Source organism: Engystomops pustulosus, chromosome 4, assembly GCF_040894005.1.
Source record: "Engystomops pustulosus chromosome 4, aEngPut4.maternal, whole genome shotgun sequence".
Taxonomy (NCBI): Eukaryota; Metazoa; Chordata; class Amphibia; order Anura; family Leptodactylidae; genus Engystomops; species Engystomops pustulosus.
The window spans coordinates 207,871,934-207,893,578 of NC_092414.1; the positions used below are offsets into that span (position 1 = coordinate 207,871,934).

At 43.8% G+C, this 21,645-nt stretch overlaps 2 protein-coding genes across 3 annotated transcripts in view; both read right to left on the reverse strand.

Annotated features, from left to right (window-relative positions):
* Positions 1 to 21,645, reverse strand: part of LOC140128224 (A.superbus venom factor 1-like) — a 224,420-nt gene that overhangs the window by 106,382 nt on the left and 96,393 nt on the right. The window lies entirely within an intron of this gene.
* The window catches only part of LOC140125844 (complement C3-like), a 60,778-nt gene continuing 48,966 nt past the window's right edge, over positions 9,834 to 21,645 (reverse strand). Inside the window, exons 22-27 of the mRNA XM_072144720.1 lie at positions 16,634 to 16,739; positions 16,461 to 16,550; positions 14,252 to 14,338; positions 14,041 to 14,124; positions 13,532 to 13,667; positions 9,834 to 10,033 (exon numbers count right to left, since the gene is read on the reverse strand). Of these exons, the coding sequence (XP_072000821.1) occupies positions 9,892 to 10,033; positions 13,532 to 13,667; positions 14,041 to 14,124; positions 14,252 to 14,338; positions 16,461 to 16,550; positions 16,634 to 16,739 (645 nt within the window). The 3' untranslated portion in view covers positions 9,834 to 9,891. The remainder of the gene's footprint in view (positions 10,034 to 13,531; positions 13,668 to 14,040; positions 14,125 to 14,251; positions 14,339 to 16,460; positions 16,551 to 16,633; positions 16,740 to 21,645) is intronic.

The following is a 21,645-nucleotide window of genomic DNA, read 5'->3' on the forward strand; positions in this document are numbered from 1 at the left end:
GCATACAAGGCTGAGGATCTGTAAGACCTCTCTTATCTTTGCCCAATGAGATGAGATGTCCTTGGACTAAATCAAAATATCAACAAGATAAACCAGAACACCTGTACCAAGAACCAGACCCAAAACATCATTGATGAAATTTTGGGAAAAAGCTGAGTGAGATTGACTGGCATTACAGGATTCTCAAAATGCCTGTGAGGGGTGTTAAATGTGGTTTTCCATTTGTCTCCTGCCTTGATCCTCAGGAGATTGTAGGCCCTCTCAAATAAATTTTAGAGTACCACTTTGCCCCCCCCCCCCATCTGATTAAATAGGTCCCGAATCAAAGGCATATGGTCGGGGTTTCTCACAGTAATCTTGTTGATTTCCCGCAAATCCAAACACAGACGTAGGCCTCCATTCATTTTATTGACAAAGAAAAACCCAACAGCCACAGGAGATTTTGAGGGTCTCATGTGACCCGTCTCCAAACTTTTGGCTAAATACTCTTTTAATGCCTCACGTTCAGGTATAGACAGGTTAAAGAGGCATAGATGCCCCTGGGACAAATCGGATCGAACAGTCATACTCCCGATGAGGCGTAAAGGTTTTGGACTCTGATTCACTAAACACATCATGGAAGTCGGATATTCTGGCAGGTAGAGAGAATTCAGATAATGTGACAATTCGGGAGCTATCAACCCCAGGACAAAATAATATTTTTGGACCAGTCAGTGCTAGGATTATGTCTCCTGAGCCCAGGCAGTCCCAATACATTACTGGCAGGTAGATTAGGCAGGAGAAACAACTGAAGCTTTTCCTGGTGATCAGGCTGAAAACACATATGAACATTTTCAACCGAATGAGTAATGGCCTCTAATCCTAAAGGAGAGTTAAAATGGGATAGAAATGGGCTCTTTACATTACAAAAAGCAGTCCTGTGCAAATTTAGCATCAAGCAGGTTCAAGGCTGAACCACAGTCAATCACAACATTAATCTCCTTCCTGTTACTACACAAGTGGCAGAAAACAAAACTCCAGAAGTCTTTATAAATCCCAATCTTACCGGATTACATACAGTGTCAGGTCTGGAATAGGAGCGAGTCCTTTCAACATCCCCTCCTGAACTGCAGTTGGGACGCGTTTCGCAATGGTCTATAAAATGGCCGAATTCCCCGACTAACCCTACCTCCATTGTGCATGGGCTCATCACAGTCGGCTGGGCATGTTAGTTCAGGCACACAGAGACGCCAGTCACACTCCTCTCGTCTGTCTCTCTCTAAAAGGCCTATCAGCCCGAATAGCTGATGTCATGGCGTCCTCCAAAGAAACCGGCTTAGGAAAAGAAATCATAAGATTTTTTTTTTTTTCGAATCAATTTTTAGTATCAGTTTTGTACACGTAAACAGCACATACATTTACACAGTGTCACAATTGCTACATATTGACATAGGACAATGAGCAAGGAAACATCTGGCATGACACAGCATATAAACCACTCCTCCCTAGCCGGTTGCAGCCAGCTATCCTCCCTTCACCCCTCACCCCCCTAGTCCGGTGTTCCCCCACCCCCACCCCTCACAGCCATTTTAGAGCCAACATAGTCCTAAACTCCATGTGTCAACCTAGTTGCATATAGGTTTTTGTAAAAATCTAACATCACCGTGCTAATACCCATATTATCATCATGATGCCATCAGAGCCGGTTAGACCTTTAACCCCTTCCCAACTTGCGCCTTACTAGTATGGCACAAGCTGGGTCCCGGTGCATGGAGACGACTCGCAGGCTGAGCCCTCCCCATAGCCGGTAAGTTTTTGCTGCATATTGCAGCAAAGGCTTAGCGGTAACACCCGTGGTCGGTGCTTGCACCGATCGCGGGTGTTTTCCCGCCAATCACCGCCGGCAATGCTGCCAACTGCTTCAAAAAGATGGCGCCGCATGGCAGCTTGATGTCATCGAGGAGCGGCGATCCATCGCCATGACAGCCTCGGGTCTTCTAAAGAACCAAGGCTGTCAGCACATTGTAATGAGGATTGTAAAGGAGGAAAATCCCCATAACTTGCCATACTGTAGTATGGCAGTATATGATAGGATCGATCAGAAAAATTATAATATAAAAACCTAAAAATTCAAATCATCCCCCTTTCCCTAGAACTCATATAAATATAAATAAACAGTAAAAATCATAAACACATTGGGTATCACCGTGTCCGGAAATGCCCGATCTATCAAAATATAATAATGGTTCTTCACTGTGTTTTACACCGTAACGGGAAATAGCGTCCAAAGTCAAAAATAGCACTTTTTTGCCATTTTGAAAAATATAAAAAAAATCTATAAAAAGTGATCAAAAGGTCGCACAGTCCTAAATATTGTAGCAATGAAAACGCCATCAAAAGTTGCAAAAAATGACACCACCCACAGCTCTGCACACCAAAGTATGAAAAAGTTATTGGCGCCAGAAGATGGCAAAATGAAAAAACAAATATTTGTACTGGAGGTTTTGAGTTTTGTAAATGTATGAAAACATTATAAAACCTATACAAATTTGTCATCCCCCTAATCGTACCGACCCAAAGAATAAAGTAGACATGTCATTTGGGGCGCAAAGTGAAAGCTGTAAAATCCAAGCCCACAAGAAAACTGCATTTGGAATTGTTTTCCTGCTTCCCAGTACACGGCATGGAATATTAAATACCGTCACTATGAGGTGCAATTTATTACGCAGAAAATAAGCTGTCACACAGCTCTTAATGTGGAAAAATAAAAAAGTCTCCTAACAACTTTTGAGCTTCTTTCCAGTTCTGAGCATTCAGCAACTTAATCCCTCTGGGTAGATGCCACTCTATCCTGCAAGGCAGCAGACATTTCCCTCCCCTTAGCCGTATGCCTATTGATGTGTGATTTATACAGCTTCCCATGTGAATGACTGAGGTGCAGTGCCCACATTCATGTTGTAGAACTCTCCAATAGGAATAGCCAGTCCACCCCCACTGTCCACCAATTGAATCCAGAACGGGTCTAGCTTCCAGAAGCTTTTTAAATCACAAGAGAGAGCCCTTTTACGACTGCCAAGGCGAAATGGTAATCTATTTACAGAACTGTCCTAAGACAGGATAGAGCCTTATCGGTCAGGCCTAAAACATAACTTTTATTTTATCCATAAAAATTATAACAAATTATTTATCACACTTATTATTTTAAAATCTGCAGGTATGAGGCTGCTAGCTATCCTAGCTTCATTTGTAATACTGAGTATTCACTCGGCCTGTAAGTACATAAGCGGATCTCTGCAGTGACGCGTTAATGAACAGCCTCAGGCGAGTCAAATTAAAAGCCAAACAATAGCCCCCCCGACATGTTTTGCCCGATAACCAGCGTCATCAGGGGATCGGGGCTAGTGAGTTATGGGAGGAGCTAGGGTAGGTTTATATAGGCGGTTCTTATTGTTGTGAGAACCAATGCCATCAACTTGTTATTAGGGTTACGTGGCAACGTGGTATTGACCACCATGCTAGCCATTGGCTAGTTATTGGCTAGCATGGTGGTATATACCACGTTGCCAGGTAACCCCAATAACAAGTTGATGGCATTGGTGCTCACAACAATAAGAACCGCCTTAAAGTTATATAAACCTACCCTAGCTCCTCCCACAACTCACTAGCCCCGATCCCCTGATGACGCTGGTTATCCTAGCTTCCAGAAGCTGCATCGGGATCTATTGGTGACACCTAAATCCAGGCGTACCAGCAGGGGTGAGTGGTCCGATATAGATCGTGGTAGATACTCCACCCTGCTCATGAAAGATAACAAGGCTGGAGTACCCAGCGGGAGATCAGTGCGAGAGAGAGTACCATCCCACATGTGTGGCACCGTACCGCCGCCATTGCCGTCTATGGGGACGTATACATGCAGCCGCAAACTTGCAGCCGCATATACGTCCCCATAGACGGGCGTCTGAATGTACCCCAATAGATAGTGGTAGGGATTACTTCTTTATGGAAAAAATGATGACTAGTATTTTCACTTAAAATAGAGAGAAGGGGCAGCAATCTACAGCAATTCCTCCTAGGGGTTGGTGCTCGCAGTTGGAAGTTCAGGCATTCAAAACTTCACATATTTGGCATAATGGAACTAGAGAGCCACAGCACCGAGGATTAAAAATGCGAAGAAGTCTTTATTGGTACATCATCCAGGCATAAAAAGAGCAACATTTCAATTCTAATGCGAATCTTGCTTGAAAAAGATTCGCATTAGAATCGAAACGTTGCTCTTTTATGCCTGGATGATGTACCAATAAAGACTTCTTCGCATTTTTAATCCTCGGTGCTGTGGCTCTCTCCTTCCAATATAGTATTTTCACTTGCTATATTCTGTACTCTGAGGTTTGCATACCGGACATGTATCTTTCCGGCTCATTTGAAATTCACTCTTTTTTTAATCATTTGTAAGATGGATTTTAATAAGATTTAATGAAAAATATTTTCGTGATTCAATGATGTGAAATAACTCCATGTATGGGCGGTTGGAATATTCTGAAACCCAGCCCTGGAGATGGTGTTTTTGGGATGTTAGATAGGTTTCCGCATCCATTTTCCCTGACGCAAGGACCATAACTTGGCCTCTGCCATTGACTCCCGGTCAGGGTCCTCATACAGCATACCAAGAGCCTTAGCAGTCTGTATACATGTAAATTAGAGGGCTCTGTACATATGTAAAATCATTGAAATACAAAGGGAGTATTTATCAGGACTTTGTGCACCCGGCCAAGGGCATTGAAACCCTGAAATTATCGCATAATGTCAACCTATTGCTACCACATGGGATTAGTTTTCTCAATCTACCACCTTCATGCCAGTGGAACGTGCGGCCAGCTGTTACATTTTCAGTTACGTTAGGGATATTTATCCTCAGATTATGTGATTTGTTATTATTGACCTTATACTATCACACAATAGACACAATGGGGCACATTTACTAAGGGTCCACGGACCGCAATTTCCTTTTTGCGCCCAATTGCCCCGGGTTTTTGGCGCACCTGATCAGATTGTGGCACATCGGCGCCGGCATGCACGCGACACAAATCGGGGGGGCGTGCCGTCGGACAACCCGACTCATTCGGACATACGCACAAACTTAGTGAATAGCAGCAGACCCGAATCCTCGTCGGACAACGTACAGCACGGATAGCGACAGGACCAGGTAAGTAAATGTGCCCTAATAAGCTGCACTTACCTTCCACTGCTATTAATATCTGTCAAGTATCCACTTGTTGGGTCTAGTTTTTTGTGGAAAAATTTTATACCATAATTCTGAGTTTCACATTTCCAATTGATGTATTTTATCAAGCCTTTCTACACACACATATATATATATATATATATATGCTATATTTAAAAAAACAACGCCTTTGTGATTACCAATAATATTTTACTGTGTTGTAATGCGGCATAAATAAGAAATCACAGACATTACAAGAACAACAGTACCAAATTTATAGAGTTTTTATTTTAAATGTACATTATATGCAAAAGTAAAATCTATTCTTCAAAAAAAATGTGTTGCATTTTTGTCATAGTTTCTTTTTAAAGAAATTGGTCACTCTATTACACAAGCTGCCCATGTGCCTTTACTGCCTTAATAATAATAGTTGAATGCTCATCAAGTGATGCAGCAGTCCTGCTGCTTACTTTTGTGCTGTGTGCAGACTCTTCATGATTTTTTGTTTACATGTCTGAGCTCTGTTAATTAGGAGGAGCTGCAGCAGGAGATTATGACTCACCATGCTCCCTTCCGTTTCCTGTCTCGGTTAATGAGTAAAGAGAGATATAATGAGGACAGGCTGGAGCAGTGGGTGAGAACAAGCTGTGTATATATGCCGAGGGCAACATGGTGAGAATAGGGAAAGGCTTAAGCTATCAAAGGGTCAATGACACAAGTACATAAACATGCAGACACCTGTTTAACCCCTTAGCGCTCTGCGCCGTAGCTGTACTGCGCTGAGTCCCGCGATTAGCGCTCAGTGCAGTACAGCTACTGCGCAGAGCCGATGCCGGTTCAGCGCTGCATAGCAGCCGAACCGGCATCGTTAGCCGCGGGATTTCAGCGGTAATGTACCGCTGACATCCCCGGCTAACACCCGTGGTCGGAGTGGGCTCCGATCGCGGGTGTTTAACCCGTTAAATGCCGCGGTCAACGCAACCGCGGCATTTAACATGCCTTCTGGGGGCACCGTTTTCGGGGGGGGGGGGGGCGATCGCTGTTTTGGCTCCTCTGGGGTCCGATCGGGACCCCAGAGAAGCCTGAAGGCATTGCCCTTAAGATGGCGTCTGTGACGTCATCTTAAAGGCAAAGTGTCAGCCTATGCATTTGCATAGGCTGGCACTGCTAATACCCTGCAATACATTAGTATTGCAGAGTATTATCAAGAACAAGCAATCAGATGATTGCTTGTTCATATCCCATGGTGGATCATGTAAAAAAATGTACAAAATAATGTTTTTCAATAAAAAATTACTTTATAAATCACTAAAAATGCCCATAAGCCCCAAAACATATAAAGAGACATATAACGCTCAAAAAAGTCTAAATCATAACACAAACCCCACATATATAGTATCACCGCGTCCGTAACAATCCATAGAATAAAACTAAATAACTATTGAACCCATATGATGAACGCCGTAAAAAAAAAACGTCAAAAACCCGCCAAAAATTATGATTTTTACCTATTATATCCCACTAAAAATGCAATAAAAAGTGATCAACAAAACATATGTACTCCAAAATGATATTGTTGCAAAGAACAACATGTCCCGCAAAAAACAAGCCATCAACCAGCTCTGTAGCCAAAAACGTAACAATGTTATGCCACTTGGAAGACGGCGATGCAAAAATGATAGATTTTTCCCCATATTAGGGTTTTATTTGGCAAATTTAGTAAACCATAAGAAAAAATATTTATGTCTGGTCCCCGTTATCGTATCGACCCATAGAATAAAGATAACATGATTATTAGTCTATACGGTGAACACGAAAAAAAAAAAAGTAAAAAATCCAGTACAGAATTGATGCTTTTCTACTCATGACCTCAAAAAAAAGTTCCTAAATTTTCAACAATAGGTGATACCAACCCCAAAATGGTAACACTGGAAAAAGCATCTCGTCCCGCAAAAAAAAAATGCCGTCACATGGCCCCAATAACGCAAAAGCGAAAATTTTATAGCCTTCAAAAGGGGGCAACCAGAAAACTAAAATCCTGGCAGCTGCAGGGTGCTCCTTCCCTTCTGCGCCTCACTGTGTGCCCATAAAACAAGTCACAGCCACATGTGGGGGGTCGCTGCACTCAGGAGAAATTGTAGAATAAATTTTATGGTGAGTTTTCTCTTTTTCTCTTTTGGAAATGTGTAAATTTTAGGGCTAAATGAACGTATAACCGACAAAATTTGACCATTCTAAATTTCACCGCCATTTTGATTCAATTACTATGAAGATCTCAAGGGGTTAAGAATCTTTGTAAATGCTGTTTCTGATAGTTTGAGGGGTGCAAATTTTAAAATGGGTTGGTTATATAGGGGGTTTTGTTGCTAAATATGTAAAATTTTATTTCAAACAGTATTTATCCCCAAAATAGTCAATTCCGAAAATACGGAAAATCGCTATTCGATTTGTAAGCCGCGTGACGTCAAAATAAATTATCCAAACATTTCAAAAATTATGAAAATGTAAAGTAGACAAATGGGAAATGTTATTCTGCAAGTTATTTTTAGTGGTAAATCTATCTGCCTGAAAACGCGGTGATTTTGAATTTCGAAAATGGCAAATTTTTCTAAAAATTCATCATTTTTTTCTTTTTTTTGTAAATAAACGCAAAACTTATCAGCCAAAATTTACCACTAAAATGAAGTACAACATGTGGGGAAAAAACAGTCTCAGAATCACTTTGATAAGTAACAGCGTTCAAAAGTTATTACCACAGGAAGAGACACTGGTCAAATTTCAAAAAAAAGTTGCGAGCCTTAACCTGCAAACAGGCTGCGTCCTTAAGGGGTTAATGGAACATTTTTTTTTTAAAGTGGCCAACCACTTCAAGCAATTTAGCTGTGTGAGGGCTTGTTTTTTTGTTTACATACCTGTAGTATTCTTTTAAAGATTATTGATTGCATATAATCTATTTTTTGTGTGTAATATTATTTAAAATTGTTGATTCAGACATAGTTTTTTGTTATTGATGGTAAAAATAAGACCTTCTCTTTCTTGTTGACTTGTCACATGTACGAAAAGTCTTGATCCATTACACTTTCTTTATTTACAAAGGAAAATACACATCATTGTCCCTGCAGCCCTACAGACGCCACTAACAGCGATGAGAAGTCATATACATTTATTCCGAGACACGACAGCCCAGAATCTCTGGGTGTATCCGGTTGTCTTCCGTACAATCCTCTCCCATAGTCTGGTAATCCATAGTCCAGAGCACCATATATGTGTGTGACTATGTATTGCACGTCTCGTGCCCCATGACACCCATGACCACAGCTGGCGCTGCCTCTGACCCGGATAACAAAGGGCATTTCTGTTATAGTGGACATATGTAGCATGTAACCATAATTAATACCATTATAGAAGAAGGGGCACATACAGGAGACAAGTCTTCCTATAAAGCATGGATATAATCTGGGGTGTACTTGGAGTCCATGGGGCCCAATAGCAGAGTTTGGAATACGGTTCTCCCCCCGCAATGTCATTGAATTGGTGACTGCATATAGACCTGTACAAGTGAGACCAAAAGTTTCCATACACATTTATTAAAGCCCTTGCAACAGTTTCTGTTGGACTTTGCACATTTATATTAGTGCAAACTTAATTTGTGCACTGAAAGGGGCATTCCGGAGTGTGCCCCATGTACAAGGTGCACCAAAAAGTTGGCGCCAGATTCATGAAGAACGTGTGCCAGAAATCCTGAAGATTTGACTGGCCAATCGCAGCAATTTCTGGGGTGGGAACGATCCAAGTGGCTGGGTGATTTTGGCAAGGACTTCTCCACTCGATATTAGGTTTCAACTTGATATTAACCTGTCATGTGACATCGGAGGTAACCATACAGCTGGTGCCATACAGTTTGGAGCATGAAAAGGTTAAAGGAAATTTACAATCAAAATCCATCATGATAAACCAGATCCAGACACCGTTACTGTGGTATCTTCTTATGTTTCTTATCTATGGCCTCCTTCCTTCCTTCTAAAACCAACTATGATAATTATGTTAATAAACCAGAAAGGCTACTGGGGCCGATCCCAGAGCCCCTCCATGTTGTAGCTTCACAGGCTGTTACACTGTCCAGGAACACTTCCACCCTTCCACTGTGTGAGATTACAACCGGCAGAGACAGGGGGGAATTGCTTAGGAAAAAAGGGGGATGAGGATAAGTGTAAAAGTCCAAAGAGCCCTTCAGGCTCATTAGCATTATTTTAAACATTGCTTTTAGAAGGGAGGAGGCCATTGATAACATATAAGAAGATACCACAGTCACTGTGCCTGGATCTATGAGTAATGTTCCTGGTTTACCAGGTTGGATTTTGATGGTAGATTTTGTTTGCAACATGGCTCTGGCCGGTTCCACCTCAAACTCATAAATCCATGGAACTTACTCTACCCTTTCTCTACAATTCTGTATTCCCTGGACTTCATATTTTCTCATACTTGAAACCCAAAATACATGAATCTTTTTGTATTTGTATATTCCATATGTTGCCCTGTATGACCCCTGAGCCCCTGCGGAAGAGCAACATATTGAGAACGCGGATGTAAAAGAATGAACTCTAGGAATAGTAAATAAGCATTTTATTGGCAGAACAAGATGGAGTTGAGACAATTGTTAGATGTGGACAAAGAATTTAGAGGTGACAATCCTATACATGACATCTCTTATGCATTAGGTTCTCAGAAAGGTCTGATAAGTCATTGCAGAGTTTGCTGTATCCTGGATCCTGACATTCTCTATCGTTTGGCCACCGCTCCATCCACGTGTCTCTCCCAATGAGATAGGAAAAGCTGAAAAACAGGAAACAAGCAATGCATAAGATATGTGTATATATACATGAGGAGCTCACAATGTGCAGACATCAGGACCGGGATTTCCCACTGGCTCTGTGTCTGCCTGGAGCTGGGGGATTTACATTTTGATTCTAACCATATCATAAGATGTATAGTTCAGCTTTTATTCATATTATCAGGAGCTCCATAAAAAGTTGTCACTCTGCAGGTTTTGTTGTTACTCGCTATTCATTACCTGACTAATTTCAGCAATGAAAAAAATCATTCTGGAACCAGACCCATTTTTATGACCAAAAAAGAAAAAAAACTTCTCACTAAGACCTTTTAGCAATCTAGCGTAGTTACAAAAATCTAGTAGTTATTATAAATCTAATGCCCCAGGAACTGTCCAAGACACAAAGGGAACATTTAAAGGGATTTTACTCTTTTTTGTTTCTTTCCTCTTTTGTTTGGACAGAGGTGCTGCTCACTCCAGTACCTGTGGGGGGCCCAGCACTGCTCTGTCCCAGGCCGCTGGACATTTAGTGCTGTGCTCTGTGTTCGGGAGGCAGTGGAGCAGGGCATGGCGGGTCACTGAAAGGGTACTTGTGGTCCTTGGATCAGCAAAAGCGTTTGTTAAGGTTAACCACTAGTACCTTTGGTTTGTCCTAATGGCCTAATTGAGGGGGAGGGGGGGATCAATTGCCTAAACATCTAGTTTAGGCTTTTGAGGTTGGATCTGATATTCACCAGGGTTGTTCTCTGAACCCACTAGTATGCCTGTCTACGATTAAACCATTCCTTAAGAGGGTTAATTGTGGTCCATTGTTGGGAGTCGGAATGTAACAGGTGGCACATGAAACCACTTTTGGGGTAGTAGTGTATTCCAGTGCTTATGTGTATGTCACCATTTTTTCATCTTTGCCAAGAGAGGGTCAGTGGGCGATGTCAAAGGTTGACAATTACTCAGGTGCTTCTGGGTCCAGGATCAACTTAGATAATAAGTTTTTGGCTAGGAGACAAAGATCCAGTCTTTGAACTCTCGGACACTCTACTAGGGCCCCAAGACTTTGTCAAAGTTCTCCACACCGAATTTGGTCAGGGGGATTACCCCTTGCAAAACAGGGACAGCAGGCTTAAGATTGGCGCTCGGTTTGTGAACCAGTGGAAGTGTCGATCTTTGACCCTTCATGAAAGGCTGTAACTGATCAAAACTTACCTTCTCCAACTTCTCGGCAGTGTGTGCATCTTGCCAACCATTTCTGTACTTGGATCTACAGCTGCTATGAGAGAATCGGCTGAGCTAAGTTAATAGGGAGGTTACTTACTGCACACGGAGTAGGCAATGGTATTGGCCTTTCTTCCTCAAATGGAAGACAGGAGACAAAGTGAAAGATCTCTGGACTCTACTTGGATATCTTCAGACACATGCTACCCCAGTTATGAAGGTGATATTCTGCTGGGGTCTCGTAATGATCAGGACTTTATCAAGGAAAATCCTTGGCAGGAGGATTCTATTAACTAATTTCCAGAAGCCTTTCACCCTCAAGGATAGCCCAAGTTGGGATCATTGTCATAGGTTTAAGACTTTTGAATCCCATCAGGATCATCTTGAAGTTTTGGCTTGCCACTGTTTCAGTGAAAAGCTTTATATAAGAAACAATCTGATTTGTAGGAGCTCTGAGGAAAGAGATTGTCCCCGGGAGGAGTGCTCTGTCATGTGGGATAGAATGGACATCGACCTTCTTCATTGTCCCTTTAACACAGAGGTGTACAACAGGGTGAGTGCTTAAATTAGTTGCCCTGGGTTGGCCAGTCTCTCCATTACAAAGGGATAATGGAAGGAGAGAGCCACAGCACCGAAGAATAAAATGCGAAGAAGTCTTTATTAGTCCATCATCCAGGCATAAAAAAAGCGCAACGTTTTGATTCCAATATGAATCTTTTTCAACCATGCTTGAAAAAGATTCATATTGGAATCAAAATGTTGCTTTTTTTATGCCTGGATGATGGACTAATAAAGACTTCTTCACATTTTATTCTTCGGTGCTGTGGCTCTCTCCTTCCATTATGCTATATATGAAGTTTTGAACGCCAGAACTTTTAGCTGCGAGCACCAACCCCTTGGAGGAATCGCTGTGGATTGCTGCCCTTTTTCTCTACTTTCCATTACAAATGGTGGATATGAGGTCTGGGTGGGAGGGACCACTGCACCTTATTCTTAGTTAGCCTAGTGGTCAGCTACTCTTGGTGGAATGCTTAGGATTAATGCAGCATATCCTCCCCGTGGATGAGGTGGTTATGAACATTCTCTGTGACCTGTGACCTGCGCTCTTTGGAGTATGAGGGACTTGGCATTCGGAGGGCCTTTCTTCTTTGGAGGAGGTTCTCCTATTGTGTGCCTTAGTCTCTCACCACCTCCTGGTAATGGGCTGAAGGTACACTCCAGATTTTGTTTTGTGTTGAGTAGATGAAGGCCTTACCGGTACCAAACTTAAGCTTGATGTGGGTTCACTTACGCTATGCTTTATCATTTTCTTGTTTGTTGATGCTGTATATAGTGTATATAGTGTGGTTTTGGGTCTATGGATGTTAAGTTGGGAGGTGGACTATGGTGTGATGTTATTTTTGGACTATGAAATTATCCTGGATACTGGTCTGGACAACTCAACGCAAACTTAGGATGTTAGACGAGTTTCTTCGCTGAAGTGGGTGGGAATGGCTTTTATTTTGTGTGTATAGTCTTTGTATTTGTTTTTTTTTCTTTAAATTGGAGTCCTTAAATTTATTGGTCTTGGATTTGTTACTTGTGGATGTGGTTCATTTTATGTTTGTTTTTAGTGGGTTTGGTTTATGCTGAATGGGAGTGTTGTACATTGTGTATTGGTGTATGTAATATATACTGTTTGTATATATGTGTGTGTTTATTAGAAAAACTATGTGCTAGGTGTGAACGGGGTTGGTCCAGCAAGTTATTGGGTTTTCATTTTTTAGTCGCTATAGTTGTATGGGGTCTTGTTTTTTTCAGGACAAAAAGCAGTTTTTAATTGTACAATTTTGGGTTTAGTATGTTCTACGTATGCTCATTCACCCCTTCTGTCTAGTAGATTCAACAAAGCATGTATATCTGATACATGCTAATATCTGATAATTTACTAATTTTCTATCTTTATTGTCAAACCTATATAACATAAAAACATTTGTGTCTGGTTCAATACGCACACAACGATACCAAATGTATAGGATTTTTTTAAAAATAGAAAATGACCTTCCTGTATAATGAAATAGTATTGGGGGAAAAAAAATTAGCATTGCCACCTCCAAAGTGCCACGACGCCATGAAAGAATGGACGCTCCCTATGTAAGTACAGAGGATATAGAAATACTCCTGCATATTCCTGTTGTGTGTTAATGGATTCAGTCCCATATTTTGTAATGTATGACATCACAAATATGTCAATGTAGAACCTCTCCATTATCTATGGGGTAATATATCTAGTAATGTCCATCACTCACCCATCCGGCTGCTCCCACAGGTCAGTGTTGGGTCCCCAGATCAGGTAGTCTTGCCCTTTCGTCAGAATTAAGTCTTTGCGGCACTTGATGTGACTGAGGAAATTCTTCTGATTGTTCAGAGCATCTTCATCTCTACCTAATAATGGGACAAGAGGAGGAAAATTATACAAAATAGAGTCCACCATGAGGTGGGATCTCCACTAAGATGAAACTATAAAATATCATATACACGTGTCCACACTTATCCGACCTCCAATGGTGGAAGATTCCTATTTCTTATTAAATTAATTCAAATCAATATTATTATAATATAACAAGAGCCTAATCCAAAAGTACAACTCACATTCCCCTCCCCCCACTTTTTGACTTTACATGGACACAAGTAAAGAGGATATTTAGTAATAATGAAGAATCAAACTGGTTTTAGCAAAGATTCACATGTCCGGACATAATCAGCCATGATAACATATCTGTAGGAGTCCTATAGATAATTTCCATCCATCATTTACCTTCTCTCAGGACACGGATTATCTTCATCACGTAGTTATCATAGTTATTATTCTTCTGTATTTCTTCCAGCTGAGCCTTGTAGACTAAAAACACATGAAATTACATAGAAATATTGAGGTGAGTCGCCCAGGACCCTTGTATTAACCCCTACATGGACCCAACCCTTTCACAGATAACTGCTGCTTATGATAAAAGTAAGTGCCCCCTCACCATAGTTCACATCTGATGAACACGCTTTCTCATATCTCCAGGCTGGAACAATCTTATCATCCATCTGTTTCGGCGAGAAACAATTATCTAAAAGACAAAAGCCATAAGAAGTCAATATCCAGCATCATGTCATTAGGTTTCCTGAAGGTCATGCTTGATGTTAAGGGAGCTGCCTTACAAGGTAGCTTAAAAGAGGCGTGGTTTCCCTTATCCCTTCCTGGAAAACTGATTTGCGTATTTTCCCATAATCTCCTAGTGAAATGTCAATGTCTATAAGAGTTCATTGGAAGCGGTGAGCTGGCGAGCTCTTACAACTTCCTGCTTCCGTTAAATCTCTGCATTGGCTCCTGAAGACCTACAATGTCAGTAGCCCTCACCGACTGCACCTAGAGAAGGCTGGACATTGTAGAGGAGAGTGTGGCCCACACCCAGAGCTGAAGAGGAATAAGGAGAGGTATTTTTTTTTGTCAGATCTGGGGTCTGCATCATAAAAATCCCAAAATCCAAAATTAAAGTCCCCGCTTCAGTGTCAAGAACTACAGAAACCATCCCGACTCCCTGTAATCTCTAATTTGACTTATTCTGCCTTCCAACTTCCCCTCAGACCATAACTTTCTCAATTTACCTATCGATTATTTTTTATCTACTCAGAATCCACCAACCAATTGTACATACTGGAACGCAACGCATGTGCCATTGATACTCCCCAACTCATAGAAAACTTGAGGTCATCACTGTCCCCATCTCCTCCCTTACCTGTCCCAACCTGACTATTAACCATTATAAACATATCATCAAAGGTGCCCTGGATATGATTGCACCACACAACCCAAACCTGTTCCCTTCAACAGTGCTCCCTCTACGTAAACAGGTTAGATTTATTATTATTTTGTGATTGCAAAAAAAGATTTCTGTGACAGATATAAAATTCTGTTTTTTTATTGTATCAAATTCTTATTTCATGCAATAAAATGCTAATTAATTATTTAAAAATCATACAAATTCCATATATACTCCAGTATAAGCCGAGTTTTTCAACATAAAAAATGGGCTGCAAAACTCCAACATATACCCAAGTCATAAAAAAATGGGCAGGGAGCTGGCTATATACTGAGGACAGGGGCTGGCTATGTATTGGGGCAGGGGGCTAGATATATATTGGGGCAGGGGGCCGGCTATATACTGGGGCAGGGGGCTGGCTATATACTGAGGACAGGGGCTGGCTATGTATTGGGGCAGGGGGCTAGATATATACTGGGGCAGGGGGCCGGCTATATACTGGGGCAGGGGGCTGGCTATATACTGAGGGCAGGGGCTGGCTGTATACTGTGGGGGAAGGGGATTGACTAGCTATATACTGGATGTGACCAATGCATTTTCCACCCTAGGCTTATACTCAAGTCAATAGGTTTTCCCAGTTTTTTTGGCAAATTAGGGGCCTTGGCTCATATTTGGGTCAGCTTATACTCAAGTATATACAGTGTGTATATATTACAAAACTCTCTGTAAAATGTGTAAAATCTGCCATGCATCAAATACATTGTCTGGTCTGGAGTCTGCATTTTTTATTGTCTGGTGTGGGGTCAATATTGTTATTTTTAATCTGGTCTGGGGTAGGTATTATACAGTATATTTTCTGGTGTGGGGTCCATTTTGGTATTTACCATATGGTCGGGGGGGGGGGGGGGGCGGGGGTTTATTATACATTATTGGCCCGGTGAATTTATTATTTATTACCTAGTTTTGAGTCTGCAGTAGTTATTATTTTCTCTGAGGATTGAATTAATATATAATTGCTGAGCTATGGTTTATATTTCTTTTTCTGGACTGGGGTCTGTAATATTAGTTGTTATTGGGCTACAATATAGTACTTGTTCTTAGCTCCTGGGAAGTTATTCTGTGAGGCACTGAGTTTGTGTGGCACCACCGGGGTGGTGTTATGTGCTTTCCAGTGGTATTCGGTGCATTTGTTTTGTGGATACAAGACAGTAATTGATACATTGTTTAGAGTGTTATTACGTGTCTACTAAATAGGTAATTTGGGGTAGCTAAACAATTACACCTCATGTATATATTTTGCACAACAGAATTCAATTTTTTTTTTAATTCTCATATATATTTATGTAATTTATTGCACAAATAACTTTACTCCCTTATCTCTTTGCTTTTATTACAAATGACCCCATAGATCCATTCCTTAGGGACTCACTCTCTGCGCAGCGACACTCATTGTTCTGACAGATTGTACCCAATGACTTGATGTCCTTGTCCATGTGGTAGAGCTTAGAGCAGCGGCTTTCTATACAAGAATGGAAAGTAAAATAAGAATAGAATAACTGGAGGCAGATATGAGATCAGTAGAAAGCCCTCCATGTTACCCACCAGGGCTGTAGTAGTCATACACCGTGACAGATCCCGGTTGGATGAGACCGACTTTGAAGATCTGGTGAACATTGAATGTGATGCATTCATCTTTTCTGTGTGAGATCTGTACAAAGTAAGATAAGAAAAGGTAAAAGATCATTCAGGAACAAATACAATTAAAGGGGATTTCCCTATTAAAGAAAATTCTCAAATCTCAACCCCCTAGTGATGTTTACTCAATAAACTTTGTTTCTAACCCCCTTATTTACAATGTTACTCAGTGTTATTGGTGTTTTAGCTCCTATCACTCAGTGACGGTCAGTGTAGGATTCCAGAGTGTGAGCGGGGACTCTCTAAGCAGACACCATGGGGCACATTAACTAAGAAAGTTCACTTAAAATGCTCTTTCCGTGTATAATGCTGCATGCGGCCGATTCATTAAGAACGTGTGCCAGAAATCATGAATCTGTCCATCCCCAACAGAGTTTGCCAACTTTTTTGTGGTGCACACTGTCACGGGCACCCCCGCGATCTCTGCTGCCCCGGTCCTGTGCCCGTGCTCTCACCTCTCCTGGCTCCCGCTCCCGTCCGGACTAGGTCCCGCGCGCGGCCCTGCTCCCTAGGGCGTGCGCGCGGCAGTGTCTCCAAATTTAAAGGGCCAGCGCGCAGGTAATTGGTGCTGGTCACTTCCTGTTTTGTATTTAACCCTATGACTCCCATCATTCCCTGCCGGATCTTTGTGTGTATTCCATGGGGAAAGCTCCCCTGCGATATTCCTGCGTTCCTGTCTGCTTCTGCGTCCCTGTGGTTCCTGCGTTACCTGTGCTCCTCTGTGTTGCCGTATTACCTGAGTTCCTCTGTGTTGCTGTGTACCTGTGTCCCGTGTGCCTGTCCTCCTTTTCCCTCCTGCCTGGACCTCCCGTTGCTGACCCCGGATTCTGACTTGACCCTGCATCTCTGCTGCCTGCCCTGACCTTCCGCTTGGACCTGACCACGAGATTGTTCTACGCTAAGGTACCTCAACCTCGGCTGCCACCGCGGGCTAGTCGCATCTGTGGAATGACCTGGTGGTATCCTGCCGCAGCAAGTCCATCCCGCTTTGCGGCGGGCTCTGGTGAAAACCAGGTGCCACTTAGACTCCGGTCCCAGATGTCGACTAGTACCATCTCCCGCGGTGGTCCAGAGGATCCACTGACCCTGACAGTAAGATCCGGCCATGGACCCCGCTGAGGTTCCGCTCCCTTAGTTGGCTGATATCACCACGCTTCTGGCCCGACAGTCCCAGTGGATCAACGTGCAAGGTCAACTGCTCAACCAGATCACCGCTATGCTGCGACATCTCTGGACTTCTCAGCCGCATCCACCACAGAAGGAATCAGCAGCTTCTTCTGTTTCTTCTGTTGGCTTGCCTCCCGCTGAACCCAGGTTGCGAATTTCTTTACCGTCTAAATATGACGGGGATCCCAAACTGTGCAGAGGCTTCATCACCCAGTGCACCCTGCATATTGAATTTATGCCGTCGCAGTTTTTCTCTGAGCCATCCAAGGTAGCGTTTATTATCAGTCTTCTGTCTGGGAAGGCCCTGGTATGGGTAACACCCCTCTGGGATAAGAAGGACCCCATTACGGCTGACTTCTCTTCCTTCCTCACGGAATTCCGGTCAGTCTTTGAGGAACCAGCCCATGCATCATCAGCAGAGATGGCACTGCTGGATCTTACGCAAGGAGATGCTTCTGTGGGTGACTATGCTGTCCGTTTTCGCACCCTGGCTTCTGAATTATCTTGGAATGAAGCAGCTCTGATGGCATCTTTTAAAAAGGGACTTTATGGTCACATTAAGGACGTTCTGTCTGCCCGGGACTTGCCGTCTACTCTGAGTGGTCTCATCTCTCTGGCCACTCGGATAGACACTCATTTTTCAGAACGTTCCGAGGAATTACGGTTGGAACATGCCCAACCTCGGGCCCAACGTCCATTTCGCTTGGCCCCGGTTCTTCAAAGACCAGCCCAGCTTCCGTCCCTCCCTGCTGCTGAGGAACCCAGGCAAGAGGATAGTTCCTGGCTCTCCCCGCAAGAACGTTCCCGGCGTCGGCTGGAGAACCTCTACCTATATTCTGCCTCTCCTGGACATCTTCTCAAGACGTGTCCTATTCGTCCCCAGCGTCCAGGAGGACGTTCTCACCTTGGATTTAAAGGGGAGTCGTCCCTAGGGGAGAGAGAGGCTTCTCCTAGATTGAACATTCCCGTATTACTCGGCTCTGGTTCTGAGGATCTGATTCAGGTTTCTGCGTTCCTGGATTCAGGCTCTACAGCGAACTTTGTGGTGGTTCGTCTTGAAAAGCCTTTGTCTATCGCCTCTGTCAGTGGCCAGATTCTCTCTGTACCCATCTGGTGCCTTACAGAACCCCTACTCTTGCAAGTTGGTGCTCTACACAAAGAGAGACTTTCTTTGTTTGTGCTACCCCATTGCACTTCTGCTCTCCTGCTGGGTCTCCCTTGGTTGCAGCATCACGCCCCGGTACTGGACTGGTCCTCCGGGCAAATCCTCCGTTGGGGACCGAACTGCGCTTCACGCTGTATGCAGATTCCTCGTCCGCTGCCTGTTAGGACTTCGACTCTGTCTCCCAAGTCTCTGGAGGATCTGCCAGCTTGTTATCGGGACTTTTCTGATGTTTTCTCCAAGAAGCAGGCGGAGATTCTGCCTCCACATCGTCCCTATGATTGTCCTGTGGATCTTCTTCCAGGCGCCACTCCTCCCAGAGGTCGCGTCTATCCTCTTTCTGTACCTGAGACTATAGCCATGTCGGACTACATCAAGGAGAATCTGCAGAAGGGTTTCATACGCAAGTCCTCCTCTCCGGCTGGCGCAGGTTTCTTCTTCGTTACCAAAAAGGACGGCTCCCTACGTCCCTGTATAGATTATCGTGGACTGAATAAGATCACGGTAAAAACCGTTACCCCCTGCCGTTGATTATTGAACTCTTTGATCGCCTGCGTGGTTCCAAGGTGTTCTCCAAGCTGGACCTCTGTGGTGCTTACAATCTCATCCGGATCCGCAAAGGTGACGAGTGGAAGACGGCGTTTAACACCCGTGATGGGCACTTTGAGTATTTAGTGATGCCCTTTGGACTGTGTAATGCCCCTGCTGTTTTTCAGGAGTTTCTGAACGACATTTCTCGGGACCTTCTTTATACATGTGTCGTGGTCTACTTAGATGACATCTTAGTGTACTCTCCAGACATTGAGTCCCACCAGGCACACGTACGACAAGTTCTAGGTCGACTTCGTGCCAATCACCTCTACGCCAAGTTAGAAAAATGCCTGTTTCACCAGAACTGCCTTCCTTTCCTAGGTTACATAATTTCCGACAGAGGCCTCCAGATGGACCCCGCGAAACTGTCTGCAGTTCTTCAGTGGCCACATCCAGAGGGTCTCCGTGCCATACAGAGATTCCTGGGGTTTGCGAACTATTACCGGCAGTTTATTCCCCATTTTTCCACTCTGGTGTCTCCCATCGTGGTACTCATGAAGAAGGGTGCCAATCCACGTGTCTGGTCTCCGGCTGCTGAAATGGCTTTCTCCGAGCTGAAGTCCGCTTTTGCCATGGCTCCCGTGCTCACTAGGCCAGATATGAATAAACCCTTTCTTCTGGAGGTGGACGCATCCTCCGTAGGAAAGGGCCCAAGGGCCGAACTTTGACTTGCGGTTTCTTTTCCAAGACTTTTTCCCCTGCTGAGAGAAATTATTCTATTGGAGATAGAGAACTGTTGGCCATCAAACTTGCTCTTAAAGAATGGCGGTATCTTCTGGAGGGTGCTCTCCATCCCGTTTGTGTGTACACTGACCACAAGAATTTACTGTATCTCCAGATAGCCCAGCGCCTGAATCCCAGGCAAGCCCGGTGGTCATTGTTCTTCTCTCGCTTTGACCTGCTGATTCATTTTCGTCCGGCAGACAAGAATGTCAAGGCTGATGCTCTGTCCCATTCTTCGGATGTTGTTGGAGATGAACCAGCTCCACGGCACATAATTTCTCCTGACTAGCTTGTTGTTGCAGCTCCGGTGGACCTTCGGCAGCTACCTCCTGGCAAGAAGTATGTTAGACCTGCTCTCCGGAAGAGGATTCTGTCTTGGGGTCATTCCTGGGCACCCTGGGGTGCAACACTCCGTGACCCTCATCTCCCGCTACTACTGGTGGCCAGACCTGGTCAAAGATGTTCAGGAGTTTGTGGGATCCTGCTCCTCCTGTGCCCGCAATAAAGCCTCTCGTCTCAAACCGGCTGGACTGTTACTCTCGTTGCCGATAGCCAGTCGCCCGTGGTCTCACGTGGCAATGGACTTTGTTACCGATCTGCCTGTCTCCTCGGGCAATACTATAATCTGGGTGGTGACGGACCGGTTTTCCAAAATGTTCCATTTTGTCCCCCTTCCAGGTCTTCCGTCTTCACCACAGCTTGCCAGTTTGTTCTTCAAACATATCTTCCGGCTGCATGGCCTCCCTCTTCACATTGTGTCCGATCGAGGAGTCCAGTTTGTGTCAAAGTTCTGGCGTTCTTTATGTAACCAGCTGCAGGTGATCCTTGACTTTTCTTCTGCTTACCACCCTCAGTCGAATGGTCAAGTAGAGAGGGTGAACCAGACTTTGGGCTGCTACCTGCGCCACTCCGTCTCAGCCCGTCAAGACAACTGGACTGATCTTCTACCTTGGGCTGAGTTCTCTTACAATTCCCTGGACTCGGGATCTACTGGTTCGGCTCCGTTCTTTGTGGTCTATGGACGCATTCCTCGCCCTCCTCTCCCGCTGTCTACTCCCTCTGTTGTCCCTGCGGTGGAGGGTCTGGTGCAGGATCTCAAGGCTATTTGGGACCAGACCCGCCAGTCCCTTCTACGAGCTACAGACCATACCAAGACCCAGGCTGATAAAAGACGTCGAGCTCCTCCTGTCTTTTCGCCTGGTGACAAAGTATGGCTATCCTCCAGATACGTCCGGCTTAAGATACCCAGCTATAAACTTGGGCCCCGGTTCCTTGG